Source organism: Schistocerca gregaria, chromosome 1 (genome assembly GCF_023897955.1).
Source record: "Schistocerca gregaria isolate iqSchGreg1 chromosome 1, iqSchGreg1.2, whole genome shotgun sequence".
NCBI lineage: Eukaryota > Metazoa > Arthropoda > Insecta > Orthoptera > Acrididae > Schistocerca > Schistocerca gregaria.
The window spans coordinates 359,742,737-359,766,977 of NC_064920.1; the positions used below are offsets into that span (position 1 = coordinate 359,742,737).

The following is a 24,241-nucleotide window of genomic DNA, read 5'->3' on the forward strand; positions in this document are numbered from 1 at the left end:
GGTGTACCACTCGCGGCCTTGCAATTCGGAGTAAGGACATCTGTCGTAAAAATATCTTAACATACAGGAACCAGAGACGAGTGTGACATATTCTCAATGACCATCGATTTCCAATCTAACAGGAATTACCGCAGCCATTCAGTGTGCAGGTCCATCAGTTTCCGAGCGAACATTACTGGGGGAATTGCGTGCACTGGACATTTGGAGTCGGATATTTCACCAAAGGCCATTGCCCACAGTAGCTTCAGTGGACCAAACAATACAGAATTTTTCTGTTTTCTACCGATTCACGGCGTTCACAGCACCGACGGTCCAATGAGGCGTTTGCCTGCAGTATGTGGAGAGTGTAGTTGAAGCCAGAAAGGTGTTTCTGAGATTCAGAAATTAGATTATGTAGCACGTTAGACTGCTGTTCAATTTATTCTTTATTGTGCGACCGTTTTCGGTCAACGACCATTCCAGCACAGTTTTTCTTCAGCAAGAGTATACGTAGTGTTCGGAAAGTCCCTTTACAGACTTCTTAGAGGGGAATGAGTAAGTAATATTTTGAACAGGAACCCGCGCCCGGAAACGTACCGTTTCAATTCAGATGTGCCATACCTCCTTCAGCTCAAGCTAACTGGTCCTGTATACATGATCTTCCTATAAAACGTAATGGACCCGTTCCGGGAATCTTTGCCACTGAATGGCCGTCTGAAAATGTGGTTCCAGCATGGTGGTGCACCGCCTTACTTCTCACGTGCGGTTCGGAGTCATTTCAACAGAAGATATGGTGAAGGATGGATAGGCCGAGGTGGTCCAACCGCGTGGCCGCCGCGATCGGCGGATTTAACTCCCATCGACTACTTCTTGTAGGGTGGTACGCAAATTTTAATTTACATGACTCCTGTGGAGACAGATCTGTTGGCACGAGTTCTAACCGTTCCACTAGAAACTGAAGAGGCACCAGGTGGGATGTAGAGTGTGTAGCAGAACATGCTTCGTAGGTACATTGTCTGTAACAATGTTGGTGATCGCAATACCAAGCCTCTGTTGTAATACAGCAGTACTATTCTGCACGTACAGTATGCTTGGTTATTTTTTTGCTCTGGAATAATGTAAACTTGTCATGTTGAAGTGTTAATACAAACAAATGTGCTTAAGTGATAAATGGATGTTTCTTTTCGAATTGTTACCTACTAACTGTACTGCGTCACGCCTAATTCATTTTCTCGAGCAGAAGTGGATGGGCTAGACACGTGAATTGAAATCGTCATAGAATGAAAACGGTACGCTTTCAAACAGTGGTTCCTACGCAAGATATAAGTCGTAGAAGTTTGTAAAGAGAATTTCCGATTTTTTTTTCTGACGTTTTTTGAGGTTAGGGGGAGAAGGCGATTTTTGTACGATAACTTTGGCCCAAGTGTTGCCATTTATGTATATGTGTCGCAAGAAAACTGGAGCGTGTGGACCACGTCACTTACATGCTCTCGAGAATTCGCCCAGTTATCAGTGAGAGAAAAAGGACTGTTACACCGTTACATCCTTTTGCGTTTATTGTTTCGCTTTCGTTCCATTGTTCCCAGGAAATGAGCGTTGCGCATACCTGTTCACTGTCACATCTACCAATGCTTTTTTAAATAGCTTATACATCGAGTTTCTTTGTGTGGCATAAGCCTGTTCTGCCTGCCCACGTATCCTATCCTGAGTCGGAAATAATTAGATAATCGTCGCTGCATTATCCCGAGACGGGAGGGGGAGAACTTCTGCTGCATCATCACAAGGAGGCTGACAACTGAACATCACCTCTGGATCCAATGCGAGATATCATTTCTGGTCTGACACCTCCAATTGTCCGATAACATCTCTCTCTCGGCGTTGTATCGTATCAACTGGTTTGCTGTATTATGATAGTTTTATAAAAACAGCAAATAAATCCAATACACAACGTCCAAATGGTTCAAGCGGCTCTGAGCACTATGGGACTCAACTTCTCATGTCATTAGTACCCTAGAACTTAGAACTAGTTAAACCTAACTAACCTAAGGACATCACACACATCCATGCCCGAGGCAGGATTCTCACCTGCGACCGTAGCGGTCTCGCTGTTCCAGACTGCAGATCCTAGAACCGCAGGGCCACTTCGGCCGGCCCAATACACAACGGTTGTGAATATATCGTGACTATTTCAAGGCTGCAAAAATTCATAGATGTGTCCAAACTCTCAAATGAAGTCATATGACGATGTTTCCGGTTTCAAATTGCTTCACATCTGTAACTTGAAGAACTGAATGTGCTTGAAAATAAGTTATTGTCCAGCCATATAGTGTAATAACTGTGTTTGTCTACTTCCTTGCCACTTGCCATTGCTCTACAGGGTCGTAATATTAGTTTTGGCAACGGTAGTGGCAGTGGGTGACCGGATGACTTTCCTGAAGCCACCACTCCCCCGTGACGGAATTCGTGTACCCATCTACACTACTACTGGCCATTAAAATTGCTACAGCAAGAAGAAATGCAGACGATAAACGGGTATTCATTGGACAAATATATTATACTACAACTGACATGTGATTACATTCTCACGCAATTTGGATGCATAGATCCTGAGAAATCAGTACCCAGAACAACAACCTCTGGCCGTAATAACGGCATTGATACGCCTGGGCACTGAGTCACACAGAGCTTGGATGGCGTGTACAGGTACAGCTGCCCATGCGGCTTCAACATGATACCACAGTTCATCAAGAGTATTGACTGGCGTATTGTGACGAGCCAGTTGCTCGGCCACCATTGAACAGACGTTTTCAATTGGTGAGATATCTGGAGAATGTGCTGGCCAGGGCAGAAGTCGAACATTTTCTGTATCCAGAAAGGCCCGTACAGGACCTGCAACATAGGGTCATGCATTATCCTGCTGATACGTAGGGTTTCGCAGGGATCGAATGAAGGGTAGAGCCACAGGTCGTAACACTTCTGAAATGTGACGTCCACCGTTAAAAGTGCCGTCAATGCGAACAAGAGGTGACCGAGACGTGTAACCAATGGCACCCCATATCATCACGCCGGGTGATACGCCAATATGGCGATGACGAATACACGCTTCCAATGTGCATTCAGCGTTATGTCGCGAAACACAGATGCGACCATCATGGTGCTGTAAACAGAACCTGGATTCATCCGAAAAAATGACGGTTTGCCATTCGCGCACCCAGGTTCGTCGTTGAGTACACCATCGCAGGCGCTCTTGTCTGTGATGCAGCGTCAAGCGTAACCGCAGCCATGGTCTCGGAGCTGATAGTCCATGCTGCTGCAAACGTCGTCGAACTCTTCGTGTAGATGGTTGTTGTCTTGCAAACGTCCACGTCTGTTGACTCAAGGATCGAGACGTGGCTGCTCGATCCGTTACAGCCATGCCTGTCATCTCGACCGTTGGTGATACGAAGCCGTTGGGATTGAGCACGGCGTTCCGTATTACCCTCCTGAATCCACCGATTCCATATTCTGGTAACAGTCATTGGATCTCGACCACCGCGAGCATCAATGTCGCGATACGATAAACCGCAATCGCAATAGGTTACAATCCGACCTTTACCAAAGTCGGAAACGTGATGGTACGCATTTCTCCTCCTTACAAGAGGCATCGCAACAACTTTTCACCAGGCAACGCCGGTCAACTGCTGTTTGTGTATGAGAGATCGGTTAGAAACTTTCCTCATGTCAGCACGTTGTATGTGTCGCCACCGGCGCCAACCTTGTGTGAATGCTCTGAAAAGCTAATCATTTGCATATCACAGCATCTTTTTCCTGTCGGTTAAATTTCGCGTCTGTAGCACATCATCTTCGTCGTGTAGCTTTTTTAATGGCCAATAGTGTATCTGTGTACGGAGTAAATCTCATGTTCAAGTGTTGAAACGTTTTTTAGATGTTTGCGTAACGTGTAGCTGAGGTGGGTCGTGGTACCAGCCCGGGATTTACCTAGCTGAACGCGGGAAACCGCCTAAAAACTACATACAGGCCAGCCGACCTACCGGTCCCTGTCGTTAGTACGCCGGGCGTATTCGATCTGGGACCGGTGCGCCTTCCCGAAGCCTAGAAGCGGCGCGTCAAGGCGCTCGGCTATCAGCGATGGTTGCACTGTAATACGTTCGTTTACAGAAAGATGGACTCAAGCCACATGTGTAGAAAGTACACAGATTAAGGTCGCTGGTTATCTATTTCCCATACACTTACCAGCCAGGACATTACAACCAGTGACTTACTATCGACATAAACCCGTCCAGGCCACAGCAGTGCCATCTGACGAGGAATGACCGCTAGTCAGACACCCGCGCGGTGCATGTAGTGTAAGTGAGCGTGCCATCCGTGTGTAAAATGGGAATGGTGTTCAATCTATCTGAATCTGATCGAGGGCAGACTGTGATGCGCCGGTGGCTAGGCACGAGCTTTTCGGAACCTGCACGATCTGCCGGGTGTTCGAGGATCGCTGTCGTGAGTGTCTTCCACACGCGGCGAAACCAAAGTGAAAGGACTTCCAGATGTCGAGGAGTTGGACGGTCACCTCTCATTACTGCAGTCGGACGTCGTTGGGTGGGCAAGCTGGTAAAACAAGACAGGCGGCGAACTGTGGCGGAACTAACATCAGACTTTAATGCTGGGGTGAGTACAAGTGTGTCTGGGCACACAGTGCACCGAACACTACTAACGATGGGCCTCCGCAGCCGACGATTCGTGCATGTGCCAATGTTAACACCACGACATGGCAATAGGAACGTGACCATCGGCACCGGACGTTGATATAGTGGCAGAGCGTTGCATGGTCTGACGAATTCCTATACCTTCTTCATCCTGCCGATGGAAGGGTGCGAATCAGTCGGCTTCCAGGGAAACAGCTCCTTGACACCTGTACTGCATCCGTGGGTCCAGCGGACCTCGTGCAAGACACCATAATGGCCAAGGAGTATTGTACACTGGTTACAGACCACGTACACCCCTTCATGACGATCACATTTTTCCACCGGCAGCAGCATTTTTCATCACGATAATGACCCATGTCACAAGGCTAGGATTGTAATGGAGTGGTTCGATGAACACAATGGTGAGTTCCAATTGATGTGTTGGCTCCCCAACTCGCCAGATCTTAACTCGATCGAACACATCTGGGTTATGAACGAATGTGGCGTCAGAGGTCATCACCCATCGGCCATCTCCCCCTCTCCCGGAATTTACGGAAATCAGATGACTTGTGTTTGCAGATGTGGTACCAACTCCCTCCAGCCTCATTGCTTCCACGCCAAGAAGCGTCGTCGCCGTTATCCGTGCCAGCTATTAGGTGGTTGGTCGTAATGTTCTGGCTGATCAGTGTATATGAATTGAAGAAACGGTTTCACGAAACCGCCAGACCGCAGATTACTCTCATTTTAAATCTCAAACAGTCCAGTCGCGGTCAAAACATGCCACGAGTGTATAAAATAGGACAGAAGTGCTGACAAACTGAAACTTCGAGCCGAATCATCGGGCATATATGAATAGTGTTATGATTCTCGTCGCCAGTTTTTATGATGACAGGTGGACAATGCTAAATAGAAGGTTTGGTAGTGAAGTCGGTAAGGAGCTGGCTGCATAGTCTGCATCTGCACCGACTGAAATAATTAGTAGTCGTTGGTAAAAAATAATATATATTGTACTTAACTTGTGTTATAGACTTCTTCGTATGCTGTATACATATAATTGGCAAAGTGGCTCTGAGCACTATGGGACTTAATTCTGAGGTCATCAGTCCCCTAGACTTAGAACTACTTAAACCTAACTAACCTAAGGACATCACACACACCCATGCCCGAGGCAGGTTTCGAACCTGCGACCGTAGCGGTCGCGCGGTTCCAGACTGTAGCGCCTAGATCCGCTCGGCCACCTCGGCAGGTGTATTTACAAACATATCTAGAGAGGCATTACATATGCCTTACTTGACTAAGCGCCTTCTTAGAGGTTGCTTCCTACCAGCTGAAGGCTCTGCTACATTCCTAGTTGACGTCCCGAGCAAGAGTGGACGAGAGCTCGCTAGCTCCAGCGATATCTATTACGGACCGCGGTCGATATCTGCAACCACTAACAAGTGTGGTATTGAACGTTGATACCACAAAAAGCTCAAATTCTAGCATAATCGGCAGGGCCGACATCTCTGTCGAACGCAAAGAACACGAGACATTTTGGCACAGTTTTATAATGCCCACAAAATGCATCCTTCGTTTTTTCTCGTTTCGTTTCTGTGGCGATACTGTGTCGCAGATAATTTCGTGACGGGCCGCTGCTTAACTCGCCTGCTGGAGGCACCCATTGAGGCACCCGACGAGCGAATCCTTGCATAACACCCGGTTTCGTACTCGTGCATTGCTCCGTATCTTAACTCGTCTATGACAGCGAAAGCTGCTGTGTAAGCTGATAACTAAATACCCACGTTTATTGTCAGTCTCGTTGTACCACAGACAGTTTCAGTAACAAAGGACAGCTGTGAAACACAAAGGCGTGTTGGAATTTCTATCAAACTTCTAATTTCAAGATAAGCTCGTTTTGCCACTGACACGAAATTTGCTAATGTTATCTTGTTGTTCTGCTAGCTTGCTTACAAAACTGATCCATTACTAAGCTCCGATTTCCATGGCGACTTCTTTTAATGGTTTGGTTCTAATATTCTCGACTGGGTACGTACTTCTCCCAGTACCAGCACATCCGGTAACTGGCTCAAAACAAAAACAACTCCGTAACTGCATAATTCTCAAATTTCGCAGCACTGTCCTAACGGATACGTTCGCCGTACGTCCCACCGTCATGTCTGCAGTTATTTCACACAGTATTGCTTGTCTGTTAGCACTGAGAACTCTACGCAAAAGCAGGAGCTCTCGGTCTTTAAATGAAGGCCGTTGGCCAATGTATTGTCCACGGTGAGAGGTAATGCCTGAAATTTGCTATTTTCGGCACAGTCTTGACACTGTGGATCTCGGAATAGTGAACTCCCTAGTGATTTCCTAAACGGAATGTCCCATGCGTCTAGCTCCAGCTACCACTCCGTATTCGAGATCTGTCAATTCCCGTTTCGCGGCCAGAATCATGTCAGAAACGTTTTTCACATGAATCACCTGAGTACAAATGACAGCTTCGCCAATGCACTGCCCTTTTATATCTCGTGTACGCGATACTTGTGTTGGCAGAAGAGCCAAAAGCGTGTTAGTAGCGGGGGCCGAAATGCACGCGTTTTAGCTCACGCAGGCTGGCGTGAGGAGGGAAGGACTCTACTGACGTGAGGTCTGGAACATGACAAGGAATTAGAATTCGGAAAGCGGATATAATTAGTTTGATACTTAACTTTAATCCATTAATGATGAACGTCGCTCTTGACGGTACATCATTCACAATATTATCTGTTCAGAATGCCTTCTTGAAGAATATGGCGCCTTGCTATGTCGTAGCAAATGACGTAGCTGAAGGCTATGCTAAACTGTCGTCTCTGCAATTGAGAGCGTCTGTAGACAGTGAACCATCGCTAGCAAAGTCGGCTGTACGACTGGGGCGAGTGCTAGGGAGTCTCTCTAGACTATACCTGCCGTTTGGTGGCGCTCGGTCTGCAATCACTGATAGTGGCGACACGCGGGTCCGACGTATACTAACGGACCGCGGCCGATTTAAAGGCTACCACCCAGCAAGTGTGGTGTCTGACGGTGACACCACAATGCTACCGCCATCTCTATATGTGTGTATATCGGTATCCCATGACTTTTGCCAGCTCAGTGTATGCCGGAGGTGTGCGTTGTCGGTGGGTCGCAGGGTCCGGCCACTCTCCGTAAGCTGCAGACGCCGGGCTGCAGCAGTGGCCTTGCTCCTGTCGAACAGCGGCGGCTGTGCAGACGCGCAGGTGCTTGCGACACGGCGTGCGTGAGCTGATTACGGTAAGCGTGACGTAACGCAGGCGCTCGCTATCTGCGCAGCATCGCTCAGATAGCGAGCGGCGGCCGAGAGCTTCGCAGCAGCGGGATGGCGCCTCACAGGGGACCCGCGCCCTCCCCAGACCGCTGCCCCACCTGCGGCGTGAGTACTCCAACCCACTCAACCAGCCGCTACCGCACGGCGCCTATATACTCTGTGGTGTGCGACTTGACGCGTGCGGAGGCGAGCATAGAATGCAACGCACTGACATTTGTTTTGCTTGTATGTTGTTTGGGGTGTTGGTTGTAGAACTGCTTATATTTCTTTGTTTAGTCTACAATAGCAGACCTCCATCAGCCGACTCCTAAATCCGCAACTCCCGTGCATATAAGTTGATTCTTACAAAGAAGCAAACAGCAACCAGCCGCTGTTAATAATGCCGTTTATTAATACAAGTAACGTCATTGCTGGTTTCGAACCGACAGGTAGTTCCCATTTACATTACACTGGTTTTAATGGGGGTAGGACGTGAAACGGGTCGACTTGGAGCAGGAGAGGCACCACAGGACATTTTATTTTCTACTGTCTACACTTTATCAAATAAATTCATAAAACATTGTCAGCATGACCAAGAACGATTCAGGATTTACACTCATAGCAGTGGAAGTGCAAAAACACAACAAAATAATTTTCTTTTAGATATGACATTTCATCATTTTTTCACTTACTGTTGGCTGTATTTGTTGCTATAGGTACATTTTTCTTCACAGGCAAGATAGATTCTTAGATTAATTTTGCACAGCACACAAACCATACTTCCAGGTGTATGAAACTCTAGAATTTTCCATATCTATTAAAAACTGTGGTAAAAATTGAGATAATTAACTACAAAATTCTATTTTTTCCAAACATAAAGTTTAAAACGTAACAGCTCATTCATTTTTTCATAAATTAAATAGATTCTATCGTTTCAGACAGCTGTAAGTATGGTTTGTATGCTGTGCAAAATTCATCGAACAGTCTCTCTTACCTATGAAGAAAAGTGTACCTATAGCAACAAATGCAGCCAATAGTAAGTGAAAAAATGATGAAATTTCACATGTAAAAAAATTATTTTGTTATGTTTTTGAACTTTCGCTGCTACGAGTGTGAATCCTGAATCCTTCCTGGTCATGCTGACAAAGTTTTATGAATTTACATGTAATAGTATAGACGGTGGAAATTACAATGTCCTGTGGTGCCTCTCCTGCTCCAAGTCGACCCGTTTCACGTCCTACCCCCTTAATGTAAACGACAAACGTAAGCTAAAAGTGAACAGCCGTATGAAGATGAACCTCTCAATTCGAAACCGGTAACGGCGCTATTTCTGTAAACTAAATGGCATTAATGTGAATGTATGCTTTCCCGGCGTATACAGCTGGCGAAAAGTTCTCGGCCTTCCAGCCGGGTGGCGGAGTCTTCAAACTGCGACGTTTCGAGAGTGACATACTCGTCATCTTCTGGCGTTATTGACAGCGGCAGGTTGCTGTTTTCTTCTTTTCAAGGATCAGCTTGTGTTTTGCACACAGCCACTGCCCCAAAATATCAGTTTCCAATCAAATAGCACCCTCATGGATATACTTATGTAGTGGTCTTTGACTGAAGGCTGTAACTCCACGGATCTGTCTTTTGTGTCACTGCCAATCGCTGGTGGGGAGGTCTGTGTGTGTTAGTGATCCACTGAGCTATGCTGGCGGGAGCTACGCTCATGCTAGAGACACCCTTGCCAGACTAGTTAGTCGGTGAGATTACAGACGAAGTGTAGTGCTAAGGCTCCCTTCTTGGGAGTATATGGATGGCAACCACATGGGCGCTTAGCTAAGCCTGACATTATTGGTGGCAAGCTGCCCGTGTTTTCTTTTCCATCGGCATCCAATGGCCAAGTCTTTTTTCTTCGACCCCAGGAGAATTAGGTTTCGAGGTCCGAGAATCCATGCCCGAGGCAGGATTCGAACTTGCGACCGTACAGGTGCGGACTGGTAGTGAAGACAGCCCACCTAGAAGAAGGAGACGCCGAAGTACAAAACCCTGGTCCTCCAGGTTGGGGATTCCTGGGTGACGTTTAGCATCCTGCCTGGGTGAAAAATTTCTAAGGCTCCTCACAGAAATAATAAGTCTCGGAATAGGACGGAAGACGAACAAAACTTCGAGTAATGTCTGTTTATTATATTTTGAGTACAAAAACTAAGACACCCTGCACCTGGCGTAGTCAGTATTGCCAACATATTAGTTAGTAAAATATAATATAAATATCAATGGTCTGAGTCGTTTAACAGTCTCTAAAACATCTTCAGTTGACTCTGCTTCTTTTATTCCGGTAGCTTGTGATGACTTTCCCTTGGCCTTCAGCAATCACTCCGCCAGAATTACGCCGCGTCTTATGAATACCTTGATGCGAAGTTTCACGCATTGCAAGTGTAGCAGTGTAGTGTAGCGCATTACACTTAGTATTTCAGATTACCGCATCTACATTAATATGAACAGCAGTCTAAGGCGCTGCAGTCATGGACTGTGCGGCTGATCCCGCTGCTGGTTCGAGTCCTCTTACGGGAATCGGATAAATGCCGCGAGTAATGTGGATAGTGGGCAAGGGGCGCTGTATCAGTAGTGTGTGGGTAGGCAGAGAATTTGGGTCTGACGGAAGGCGTGCTACAAGGGTTGGAACATGGCAATTATTTGCCCGTTACATAAAAAAGGCGGCAAGTCAGAATGTAATAATTATCGTGGAATCACTCTCTTGGACGTAACGTATAAGATATTTAGTAAAATGTTAGCCTCCAGACTTGAAGGGATGGTAGAAGGGATATTGGGGGACTATCAGGCTGGATTTAGGAAGAGCAGATCCACGATGGATCAGATATTTTTATTCAGACAAGTGCTAGAGACGTTTCATGAGTATGACAAGCAACTACATCAGTTGTACATTGATTTTAAGCAAGCGCACGAATCCTACATAGGAAGAAAATTATACAGATCATGAAAGAATTTAGAATCCCACTAAAACTGGTCAATTTAACGGAAATGACAATGAAAGCAACAGTGTGTAAAGCAAGAATAGAGCAAGAGCTGTCTGGTGAATTACAAGTACAGTGGGGGCTACGACAGGGAGATGTGGTCTCTACAATGTTATTTAATTTAGTTTTAGAAAAGGTGATGCGGCAAGTGCCGATAAACCCTTTAGGAACAATAAGAGGTGCATTCAAGTTCTAAGGCCTCCGATTTTTTTCTCCGGACTGGAAAGAGATAGAAACATGCGCATTTTTTTTTAAAATGAGGCCGCGTTCATTGTCAATACGTCCCAGAGATGGCAGCACCGTACGGCAGATGGAATTTGACCGCCAGCGGCGAGAGTGAGAACTGTTTTAATACTTAAAATGGCGACGTTTTCCTTACTCGAACAGTGTGCAATCATTCGTTTTCTGAATTTGCGTGGTGTGAAACCAATTGAAATTCGTCGACAGTTGAAGGAGACATGTGGTGATGGAGTTATGGATGTGTCGAAATTGCGTTTGTGGGTGCGACAGTTTAATGAAGGCAGAACATCGTGTGACAACAAACCGAAACAACCTCGGGCTCGCACAAGCCGGTCTGACGACATGATCGAGAAAGTGGAGAGAATTGTTTTGGGGGATCGCTGAATGACTGTTGAACAGATCGCCTCCAGAGTTGGCATTTATATGGGTTCTGTGCACACAATCCTGCATGACGACCTGAAAATGCGAAAAGTGTCATCCAGGTGGGTGACACAAATGCTGACGGACGGCCGCATGGCTGCCCGTGTGGCATGTTGCCAAGCAATGTTGACGCTCAACAACAGCATGAATGGGACTTTCTTTTCGTCGGTTGTGACAATGGATGAGACGTGGATGCCATTTTTCAATCCAGAAACAAAGCGCCAGTCAGCTCAATGGAAGCACACCGCCACCAAAAAAATTTCGGGTAACCGCCAGTGCTGAAAAAATGATGGTGTCCATGTTCTGGGACAGCCAGGGCATAACCCTTACCCATTTCGTTCCAAAGGGCACTACGGTAACAGGTGCATCCTACGAAAATGCTTTGAAGAACAAATTCTTTCCTACACTGCAACAAAAACGTCTGGGAAGGGCTGCGCGTGTGCTGTTTCACCAAGACAACGCACCCGCACATCGAGCTAACGTTACGCAACAGTTTCTTCGTGATAACAGCTTTGAAGTGATTCCTCATGCTCCCTACTCACCTGACCTGGCTCCTAGTGAGTTTTGGCTTTTTCCAACAATGAAAGACACTCTCCGTGGCCGCACATTCACCAGCCGTGCTGCTATTGCCTCAGTGATTTTCCTGTGGTCAAAACAGACTCCTAAAGAAGGCTTCGCCGCTGCCATGGAATTATGGCGTCAGCGTTGTGAAAAATGTGTACGTCTACAGGGCGAGAAGTAACGCCAGTTTCATCGATTTCGGGTGAGTAGTTAATTAGAAAAAAAAATCGGAGTCCTTAGAACTTGAATGCACCTCATACTTAATCGGCAAGTTCAGGTGGTAGCATATGCGGATGACGTAGCATTATTGGCAAGGAATGTAAGGGCACTACAGGGGAACTACAATACGTTAGAGAAAGCAGCAAGAATAGTAGGTTTAGAAGTAAATAAAATATATAGTGACGGCGCAGCCCAATATAAACGGATAAAAGAATTCAATAGTAATGAATGGGAAAGAATATGAAAGAGTGAAAACATTTTAATATTTAGGTTCTGTGATAACGGAGGACAGTAAAGTACCAGTAGAAATTCAAGAAAGGATATCGAGTGGAAATCATTGCTATTTTGCCTTGCAGAACGTATTTAATTCCAAGTATGTTAGTAGGAATACAAAAATCAAAGTATACATGACCATATTAAGACCTGTAGTAATATATGGATCAGAAGGCTCGGTATTGACATTAAAGGAGGAGAACTGCTTATTGAGATGGGAAAGAAAGATACTGAGAAGGATTTTTGGAGCAGGGAGAGAGGAAGATCGCTGGAGAGAGAGAACAAATGTAGAACTATAAACACGTTTTGGACAAATGGATATTGTTGTTAAAATTAAGCAGGGAAGAATGAGATGGGCAGGACATGTACAGAGAATGCCAGAAACTAGGAGTGTCAAGAAGGTTTTTATAGGAAAACCTGACGGGAGAAGGAGAAGAGGTAGACCCAAAAAAAGGTGGCTGGACGATATGGAAGAAGATCTAAAGGCGATGGGAATAAGAAATAGGAGAAGGAAGGCGATAGACAGAGAAGAAAGGGGGCAGGTGATACAGGAGGCCAAGGATCTTAAAGGATTGTAGATGCCTAATAACCAGGAGACCCAGGTCGGAATCCCAGTCCGGTACAAATTTTCAACCTTCCGCATTGACTTAAAGCAATACCCACTCTCAGCAAAGTCTGTAACCCCGTTGTCTTACTCTGCAAGTTGTTACATGTGACGTCGCGCGGGATTAGCCGAGCGGTCTCCGGCCCTGCAGTCATGGGCTGTGCGGCTGGTACCGGCGGAGGGTCGACTCCTCCCTCGGGCATGGATGTGAGTGTTTGTCCTTAGGATAATTTAGGTTAAGTAGTGTGTAAGCTCAGGGACTGATGACCTTAGCAGTTAAGTCCCATAAGATTTCACACACTTTTCAACTTTTTTTTTTGTGAACAGCATTCAAAGAAAAATAAGCAGTAAATCCGCAAGGTGTCAATAGTTAAGGTGGTCATGTGCTCTTGTGTTCCTACACAGCAGCCGACACGGCTTGCGCTGTTCCTTACCACAGCGTTTGTTCACCATCCGGCATGTTCGTCTGTGATATCGGAGTGGTCCCGTTGCGTCGTAACCCGTAGATAGTGGCTCAGAATGTCGTTATTGTCAGGGGTGTGGATTTTAGATGGGGATGGGTAGTGTGTGCGTTGAGGCCGCGCTGCTCACAGTCAGAGAGAAGTACTGTCGCTAGCCTGTGGACCGTGGCAGCTACAGCCGACCTCTGGACAGCCAACACCACGCCGCGCACTTCAACGAAATGCATATACCTACTAAATTGCGCATAGTCGATAATATTCCCGACGAAGAAACCTCTATCACAGTGATAGCTACTTTTTACCGTGACATACTCCGAAATGCATCATAAATAATACTCTGGTATGGTATCCATGAGTCAAGGGCGTATGTTTGCTCATAATCAAAATTTGGTTTATAAGTGAATACTGTTGTCGGGGTCCTCACTCTGAAAGTTTCGTTTGATGCACGCTGTGTCATCTACATTTTGCTGCCGCCTACTGCCAAGTACTCCATATCAGCGACCTCAGTAGTCATTAAACGTCGTGGGAGAGCGGAATGGGGACCTACGCGGAACTCACGGACTTCGAACGTGGTCAGGTGATTGGGTGTCACTGGTGTCATACGTCTGTACGCGAGATTTCTACACTTCTAAACATCCCTAGGTCCACCGTTTCCGTTGTGATGGTGAAGTAGAAATGTGAAGGGACACGTACAGCACAAATGCGTACGGGCCTACCTCGTCTGTTGACTGACAGAGACCGCCGGCAATTGAAGAGGGTCCATATGTGTAATAGGCAGACATCTTTCCAGACCATAACGCAGGAATTCCAAACTGCATCAGGATCCACTGCAAGTACTATGACAGTTAGGCGGGAGGTGAGAAAACTTGGATTTCATGGTAAAGCGGCTGCTCATAAGCCACACAACATGCCGATAAATGCCAAACGGCGCTTCACTTGGTGTAAGGAGCGTGTAAACATTGGACGATTGAAAAGTGGAAAAACGCTGTGTGCAGTGATGAATCACGGTAAACAATGTGGCGATCTTAAAATGATTCAAATGGCTCTGAGCACTATGGGACTTAACAACTATGGTCATCAGTCCCCTAGAACTTAGAACTACTTAAACCTAACTAACCTAAGGACAGCTCACAACACCCAGTCATCACGAGGCAGAGAAAATCCCTGACTCCGCCAGGAATCGAACCCGGGAACCCGGGCGTGGGAAGCGAGAACGCCACCGCACGACCACAAGCTGCGGACATGGCGATCTGATGGCAGGGTGTGGGGTATGGCGAACGCCCCGTGAACGTCATCTGCCAGTGTGCCAACAGTAAAATTCGGAGGCGGTGGTGTTATGGTGTGGTCGTATATTTCATGGAGGGGGCTTGCACCTCTTGTTGTTTTGTGTGACACTATCAAGAGCAATTCGGGGATGGCGATTGCATCTTTCAACACGATCGAGCACCTGTTCGTAATGCACGGCCTGTGGCGGAGTGGTTGCACAACAATAACATCCGTGTAATGGACTGGCCTGCACAGAGTCCTGACCTGAATCGTATTTTTGAAAAACCGACTTCGTGCCATGTTTCACCGACCGACATCGATATCTCTCCTCAGTACAGCACTCCGTGAAGAACGGACTGCCATTTTCCAAGAAACCTTCCACTACCTGATTGAACGTATGCCTGCGAGAGTTGAAGCTGTCATCAAGGCTAAGGGTGGGCCAACACTATATTGAATTCCTGCATTACCGATGGAGGGGGTCACGAACTTGTGAGTCATTTTCAGCCAGCTGTCCGGATACTTTTGATCACATAGTGTAGCTATCCACGTCAGCCTACACTGTGGTAACCTCGTCATCTCTGCATAGGTACTGCACTTCCAATTATTTGAACCTGCTTACTGTACTCAAACCTTGCTCTCCCTTTACAGTTTCTATCAACCCTCCTCTACCCCCCCCCCCCCCTCCCCCCACTTTCCACTCTTCTACGCAAGACCACACACACATATCCATCGATTACAAAACTGAAGATTATTTGATGCTCAGAATGTGTCCTATCAGGTTGTTCCATAACTTTCTTTCCTCCTCCATTCGACTGAGTGCCTCTTCATCAGCTACCAGACCTACCCACATCCATTCCGTTCAACTGACCTTCCAAGACCATTGCTGCCGGGAAACCCTAAATGTTTTATGTTTTTTCTCTGAACTTTAATTCCTTTTCTGAATGCCTCTCTTGTTTCCAATACTGTTCACTCAATGTACACGTTCAGTAATATGCGGGATGGGCTACAGCCCCGTCTCATTCTCTTCTCAATTTCTGCCTTCAACTCTTACAACGGCAGCCTGATTTCTGTACAACCCTCGAGAAAAATTACGCTTCCTGTATGTTATCCTTTATACCCTCAGAGTTTTGAAGAGTGTATTCCAATCCACAAAGTCAAAAGCTTTGTTTACATCAAGAAATGCTATAAATGTAAGTTTCCCTTTTTTCCATTCCATCTTCTAAGACTAGACAAAGGATCGATACTGCTACGCGCGTCTTAAATTTCATCAGAACTCAGACTGATCTTGCCCAACGTCTGCCTCTATCAGTTTTCCCATTCTTCTGTAAATAATTCGTGTCACAATTTTCTAACCATGACTATTCAAACTGATGGTGTTGTATTGTTCACATCTGTCATCATGTGTCTTCTTCGGAATTGTGTTTCTTATTAAGTAACTATTAACGGTAATTATAAAGTACATCGTTACAAACCTAACACATTACACAATTTTTTTTTTTTTACAAATTTGCTCTACAGAAATTTTGAATCACGTGAGATCAGAAATAGTGGTTCTTCTTTTCTCCGTATAAAACCTCGAGGAACACACTCAAGAAACTGATGCAGTGTTGCTTCGTTTTCGTGAGGATGCTCTTATATCACGAAATGAGAAAACTCGATTTGTTCATGTACTGTTATGAGCCGCACGCCGCAGCTGTTTTACGCACTTGTCGGCCACAGTGCGATGGTTGCAGCCGCCAGCCGCACCACAGGAACTTCGCATACACAGCAGTGAGTCAGAGCTCTCGACATCTCTGGATGTTTCGCTACAGGAACGTTGTGAAAAATGGTAGCCGAAGATAATTCATACCATTCACTTTCAATTGCTGAAGGGGAAATCCGTGCCACTCGTCTCTCGTCCTTGAACTGACTGCAGACGAGACTCCATGTGGAGCTCATCTGCGCTGTCGGTAATGAATGCAGTGCATGCGCGATTAAGACCCTGCTAGAGCGCAGGTTCGCACCCAATGAGCTGTTCAACTCGACTAGCGCATGCACTTGGACTTGAACCTCAGTATCAGATAAAACCTGGTAGCGAGCTGATAACTGAGCTTAGATTTCCGACCTTGACAGTACAGACTGACCAGAGAGCTCGAAGCTGTCCCGCTGGAGCAACTACACTGCGGTGAGCAGGTAAACAATTTAATCTTCCTGTAAAAGGGATTTTATTCATACGGAAATGTAGTAATGTGGACACAGTAATATTTCTCAAACATCTAAAGACATCGAAAGAAATTTTTGGCAAGTGATAGCACCGAAAGAAGCGAGTATGTTATATATGTTCAAAACTGCTTTTTTTAGCTGACGAGATGTAGTCAAAGGGTTTTATTATCCACAGTGTAGAACAGCTCTCGTTATTGTGCTACTACAATCAAAATTTCTCACTGAACCCGCCTCTTATACAAGTGTAGGGTAAGGCATGGTATGGTTTTTACTGGCACATCCAGGTTTTGGTCAACCTGTTTCTCACACCGTGTTGGTTACATTACAACTGAAACTTGTCTACTCACCATATTTTAATATTACATATACGTACGCGATCTAGACAGTTAAAAGATTTTTGAAAAAAAAAACTCATAAGTTTTAAGAAATTACATAAGATTGCGCCGGCCGGGGTGGCCGAGAGCTTCTAGGCGCTACAGCCTGGAACAGCGCGACCGCTACAGTCGCAGGTTCGAATCCTGCCTCGGGCATGGGTGTGTGTGATGTCCTTAGGTTGGTTAGGTTTAAGTAGTTCTAAGTTCTAGGGGACTGATGACCTCAGAAGTTAAGTCCCATAGTGCTCAGAGCCTTTTTTTTTTTTTTACATAAGATTGCATTCTTCTTCCCTGAAAATGTCATGCATTACTTTAATATTACATGCTTGTGTATTTTAATATCGTATATCTACCTTATGTACCGTATTTGATACTACCCATATTGCAATTGTAATTTAGCGATTTTTTTAAATATTTTGTTTATAACACGAATGATGAGCATCCGACTGGATATTTTTCACTTTATGTCACGACCAAAGATTCTGTGTATGTTGTTGGGATCTTCAACATTTGTTCACTTGTTTCCTGACGCTGGCCCGATAGGTCCTAAACTGGTTGGAAACAACTGTCGTTCGTTACTTTTGTGCTAGAAATCGTTCACAACAATTGCTTGCGGATTGTAAGAACGCGTTACAGTGAGCTGCTCTTGCACTAGGTCTGAAATGATCAAGTTTGATGAAACTCGCCCCAGCATGAGGCTACAGTCGAGTGCACAACGTGTCACTACTAACGGTCCCTCCGTAGTGCACGACAGTACAAAATGAATGGTAGGGGTCCTGTGACATTTCGTTGATGCATTCCCAATATTACTTCGGGACCTGTGGGTGACCCTCCATCCATAATAACGGGCTGTTACGGGTCAATGCGAAATTCGACGAAGAAGGGCGTGTTATATGGAAACTAACGCACTGAGAGAACAGTTTTGAGATATGCGAGAAGATTAAAACCACGTTAACCAGCCCCTTATCTTTCACAGGCGCATTCAAAATTCAGTTTATAATCATGCTGATTTTCTTAAATTTGAGTAGAACGATCATGACTTGAACCAACACATGAAATATTTATTTCACTCCTGGAACGCAGAACACATAAAAATCAACGAAAATGTTCATAGATCCATCGGTGAAGATTACAGTGAATAAATTCGACATTGGTGGTAAGTTCCTACAGAACCGAACTGCTGAGGTCATCGGCCTCTAGGCTTACACACAACTTAAGCTTAAACTAACTTACGCTAAGGACAACACACACACACCCATGTCCGAGGAAGGACTCGAACCTCCGAAGGGGGGAGTCGAGCGAACCGTGGCAGGCCGCCCTTAGACCGCGCGGCTACAGTAAATACAGGAAGCATCGATTCTCACTTACAACACCCCCACTAGCATCAATGCTTGTAGAATCTTCCTAATTTCAGACAAAATTCCTTACTCATTGGATGATGTCGTATTCTTGAAAACGACTTCGTCAGCATATCAGGGAGCGTCCGCTTTGTCGGAATTTGTTCCGCCGTAACTTAATCACCCACCTCTGTAGTCGATGTCGGTAGTGCTATTCTGTGCGGTGACCTCGACTCGGAGATAGGTCTGTTCGGATCCTGCTGCCAGGTGAAATTTTCACTGACAATATTTGGCCGGCACGGTGGTGACAGGAGGTGTCGTCAAATTCTTGACACCAAGTTTTTACGCTTACGTGATGGATTAAATTGAAAACCTCTCCGTAGTGTTTCATAAAGTGAAGGCATGCGACGCTGAGCCGTCCATCGCACTCTGACGTTAAGCTCGGCTGCCCCTGGCTGCTACTAAAGAGGAACAGGCACCGGGTTTCAGTCTCTCCCTTCCCTTCATCCACAACAACACAAACGCAACACATCGCTGTCACACTCATCCACGTGTCAGAGATGCACGCTTAACGCTTCACAACAGATCGGAGGAAGGCAACAGCAAACCACTTCCACTAGTATATTGCATAGAACAGCACTGTAGATTCCTGTGTGTCCTCTTCTAGCTAATTCCATGAGTGCGTGACTACTTTGTGATTCTCTAATAAATTGATGTCTTATATCAATATGGTTGATTCATCCATTGGGACCACTTGTTCTGAATAAGTCACTGTGACCTTTGTTGTCAGAGAAATGTTTAACTGGACCAATTTTTTAGTGGCTACACTTCCAGACAGAGTGCTTCTTGACAAACTGGTGTCAGAGCCCTGTATTCATTTTCAGTCGTTGATAGAGCTACTGCGAGCTGTTCCTTCCTGAAACACAAAATTGCACCTCCTGGGCCCATAATAATCTGTTGTTTTACTTAAGTTTACGTAAAATGGTCACTGTTTGAAGCAGTTCATAAAGCATTTGTCACCTTACAGAACACACACACAAATCAACAACAACGTTCATAGATACGCCTGCGCAGAATACATAAACTAAAAAGAGGCGTAGATTCTCATTTACAACAAATGACGAACGCGCCCTTCGCTGTGGTGCCTCGGCAGCGTATAGCGTCGCAGGGCAGGAAGCCAGCACTCGAGCCACGCCTGTAAATACCTGCGCTCCGGCAGTGCCAACTCCAAGAGGCCGGCAGCGTTTGCAACAGGTGCAACGCGCTGCCTGCCCGCGTCATCTACTCCAGGGACCTTGGAGCATTGCTATTCAGGCCACGATGTTTCCAGCAGTAGGCCTCAGGTGACGATCTAAAAGGCTACAAAACGTGCATAAAACAGGTGGTTAACGACCTGCTCGTATTGCGCTAGTTTCCGAGACAGTACAGTGACCCAGACCTGCAGTAATCCGAACCGCCGAAACAACAACCGGTCACCCTGAGGGGATTTTTAGAATGTTTGCCACATATGTGTACGTAAATGCCGGATAGCTATCCAGTCTATAAATCAGAATCCAGAAATTGCTGAAACAGGAAAACACACAGACAATAAGTGTCAGAGTAGGCGAGAGCGGTAAATCCGAATGTACACTACTGACCAGGGATCGAACCAAGGGTAGAACCACGGGTCGTAACACATCTGAAATGTGACGTCCACTGTTCAAAGTGCTGTCAATGCAAACAAGAGGTGACCGAGACGTGTAACCACTGGCACCCAATACCATCACGCCGCATGATATGCCAGTATGGCGATGACGAATACACGTTTCCAATGTGCGTTCTCTGCGATGTCGACAAACACGGATGCGACCATCATGATGCTATAAACAGAACCTGGATTCATCAAAAAAAAAAAAATCGTTTTGCCATTCGTGCACCCAGGTTCGTCGTTGTGTACACCATCGCAGGCGCTCCTGTCTGTGATGCAGCGTCAAGCGTAGGCGCAGCCATGGACTCCGAGCTTATAGCCCATGCTGCTGCAAACGTCTTCGAACTGTTCATGCAGATGGTTGTTGTCTTGCAAACGTCCCCATCTGTTGACTCAGGAACCGAGACGTGGCTGCACGATCCGTTACAGCCATGCGGATAAGATACCTGTCATCTCGACTGCTAGTGATACGAAGGCGTGGGGATCCAGCACGACATTGCGTATTACCCTCCTGAACCCACCGATTCCATATTGTGCTAACAGTCATTGGATCTCGACCAACGCAATCGTGATAGGCTTCAATCAGACCTTTATCAAAGTCGGAAACGTGAAGGTACGCATTTCTCCTCCTTACACGAGGCATCACAACAACGTTTCACCAGGTAACGCCGGTCAACTGTGTATGAGAAATTGGTTGGAAACTTTCCTCATGTCAGCACTGTAGGTGTCGCCACCGGCGCCAACCTAGTGTGAATGCTCTGGAAAGCTAATCATTTGCATATCACAGTATCCTCTTCGTGTCGGTTAAATTTCGCGCCTGTAGCACGTCATCTTCGTGGTGCAGCAATTTTAATGGCCAGTAGTATAGGTGTTACCTGTGGGGTCTCACATACTAACTACTAACCTCTGGCTCTCTCGCACATAGTATGATAAATATGCTGTGACTGGTTCACCGCCGTGTAATCGCTTGAAAATTCCGGCATTCACAACAAATGAAAATTTTTGGCACAAAAAATACGAAGCATCAAATACAAAATGAAACTCTTTTCTACATTTATAGAGACTGAACAGTATTATTGTTTTATGTAATAGCTTCATTTTACAATGAGCCATTTCCATGTCTGTATGAAATTTTAATTTGTCATAAAACGAATAATTAAAAATGAAAAGTTGTTTTTATTGAAGAATATGATCCAATGGGTTATTTAACTTTTCTATTTGACATTAAATATAAAATTTAAGTAAAAGTGAATAAAGAAGTTTGCAAACACTCTCTCGAATCACTGACTTTCCCATTACAAATCTTTTACGCAACGCACCTAGCTACAGGCGGTTATGTGAGCTATTTGCAAATGTTGTGTACTTAACAGAGCACAAAAATCTTCTAATCTTCAAAAACGATTTTTTCGAGTTCTTTTGAGAATTGTGTCGTGTACTTCTTTACAAAACTGATCGCGGCCGCTGAGCTTCAATATTGCAAAGTAAGAAGAAAATCGAAGAGAGCAGAGCAGTCGGGAAGAGGCAGTTGCCAGTGATCACATTTGATCTACAGATTTCTGTTTCCTCTTGCTTTAATATTTGCACCAACTCTGCTTTTCCGGCCCCCATCCCCCAGTGCACGTGAAACCTGCGTGTGGGTGACACAGCCCGTGAAGCGCCGGACAGGCGACAGCTGGCGGTCTTTTGTGACTTGGCGAGCGCAGTGAGGGGCGCCGCGTCAGCCTGGGAAGCCGCCAGCCCACATCTCACGCCGCCCTCGGCAAACACCGTCCGTGTTTGCGTCGTGTATTCTCGCCACAAGGCCTGTACCGCAAGCCTCCAGTCACGGCAACCCCTAGGGGCGCTGCGCCAAAACCTACGTTGGACGAAAATACAGGGCGTCCGAAAAGTCTTTGCCTGATTACATAAATTGATAACTCAGGCTAGAAGTAAGACACAAATATGAAACTGGTGTCTAATTGTTTACAAACTATCAAAGTTTTTTTCACACATCAGTAAACTTCCGCATGAGCACCCTTGGTAGCACGTAGACCATCTAGGCGATATTCAATTTCCGTCCACACATTAGCCAACATCACTGGAGGGATCGATTCAACGACTGTGGTTATCCGTTGCCGCAGGGTTTCAAGATCTGGTACACGTGTTCGGTACACCTCGTCCTTGACATAACCTCATAAAAAGAAGTCTAATGGCGTTAAGTCAGGAGAGCGTGGTGGCCAAACCGTTGGCCCATCACGACCAATCAATCGCCCAGGAAAGGTCATATCGAGATAGGCACGGACGTCCAGACTCCAATGAGGCAGTGCACCGTCTTGCTGAAACAAGACACGGGGTGAGACTGAAGCAGCTGAGGAAAAGCATACAGTGGCAACATGTCCAGATAGACTGCAGATGTGATGGTAGCCTCAGCGAAGAAGAATGGCCCGATAATTCGATCTTGCAATAGCGCGCACCAAACATTCACCTTTGGACTGCCTCTGGTGCATTCCATGACCTCGCCAGGGGGTTGTAAACCTCAAATGCGCACATTATGGCGATTCACTACTCCACTGACGAAAAAGGTTGCTTCGTCGGAAAAGGCAATTCGTCTGAGATAACCATCATTGTCCTCAATACGTGATCACATTTCGACCGCAAAGTCATATCGACGTGTACTGTCATTGGGCAACAAGGCCTGAATGATTTGCACTTTGTATGCATGAAACAAACGTTTGTGTAAAATGTCATGGAGAGAGCTTTTTGGCATCTGTAATTCACGTGAGGCCCTGCGCACCGATTTCTTCGGACTTCGCAGGAAAGACTACCTTGCAGCTTCCACCCTGTCTGCTCAGGTTCTTGGCCGACCAGAGCTCGAAAGGTCAGCAGCCGATCCTGCGTTCTTGAACTTCTCATACCAGGCTTTAATGCTCTTGATATCAGGTGGATTTCTTCCAAATGTTGTCTGGAAAGCCGCCCGTGGTGGCCGTGCGGTTCTAGGCGCTCAGTCCGGAACAGCGTGACTGCTACGGTCGCAGTTTCGAATCCTGCCTCGGGCGTGGATTTGTGTGATGTCCTTATGTTAGTTAGGTTTAAGTAGTTCTAAGTTCTAGGGGACTGATGACCATAGATGTTAAGTCCCATAGTGCTCAGAGCCATTTGAACCATTTTTTTAGTTCTAAGTTCTAGGGGACTGATGACCACAGATGTTATGTCCCATAGTGCTAAGAGCCATTAGAACCACTTTTTTTGTTGTCTGGAAGTGTCTCTGCACTGTGGTTGGCGATCGTGTCTCATGGTACCACAGGACCCACTGTGCCTTCTCCTGATTGGTTAACATGGTTACTTACGTACTGCAATCCTAAAACAGAAAAAACTTTGATAGTTGTAAACAATTCGACACAAGTTCCATATTAATATCTTACTTCTAGCCTGAGTTATCAATTTATGTAATCAGGGAAAATCTTTTCGGACATCCTGTACAGTCATGGTAACAGTATTCATACGCTGCTGTTCCCGTAAAATAACTTTATTTATTAGAATTGAAGATCACAGCCGGAGATGTTATTTGGTAAACTATCAGTACGGAACTTACTTCTTAATCTGTACACACAAAAGGATAAACTAAATTAGTCTTCTGCAAAAAGGAAATAAAAATACTATACGAGC

At 45.8% G+C, this 24,241-nt stretch overlaps 1 protein-coding gene across 2 annotated transcripts in view; it reads left to right on the plus strand.

Moving 5' to 3' along the window:
* Positions 1-24,241, plus strand: part of LOC126346037 (uncharacterized) — a 355,738-nt gene that overhangs the window by 131,859 nt on the left and 199,638 nt on the right. Inside the window, exon 1 of one of the 2 annotated variants that reach the window (XM_050002152.1) lies at positions 7,875-8,061. The exons of the other annotated variant lie outside the window; for it this stretch is intronic. Within the exon in view, the coding sequence (XP_049858109.1) occupies positions 8,008-8,061 (54 nt within the window). The 5' untranslated portion in view covers positions 7,875-8,007. Of the gene's footprint in view, positions 1-7,874; positions 8,062-24,241 lie in introns of those variants that run through there. 2 annotated transcript variants of the gene reach the window in all.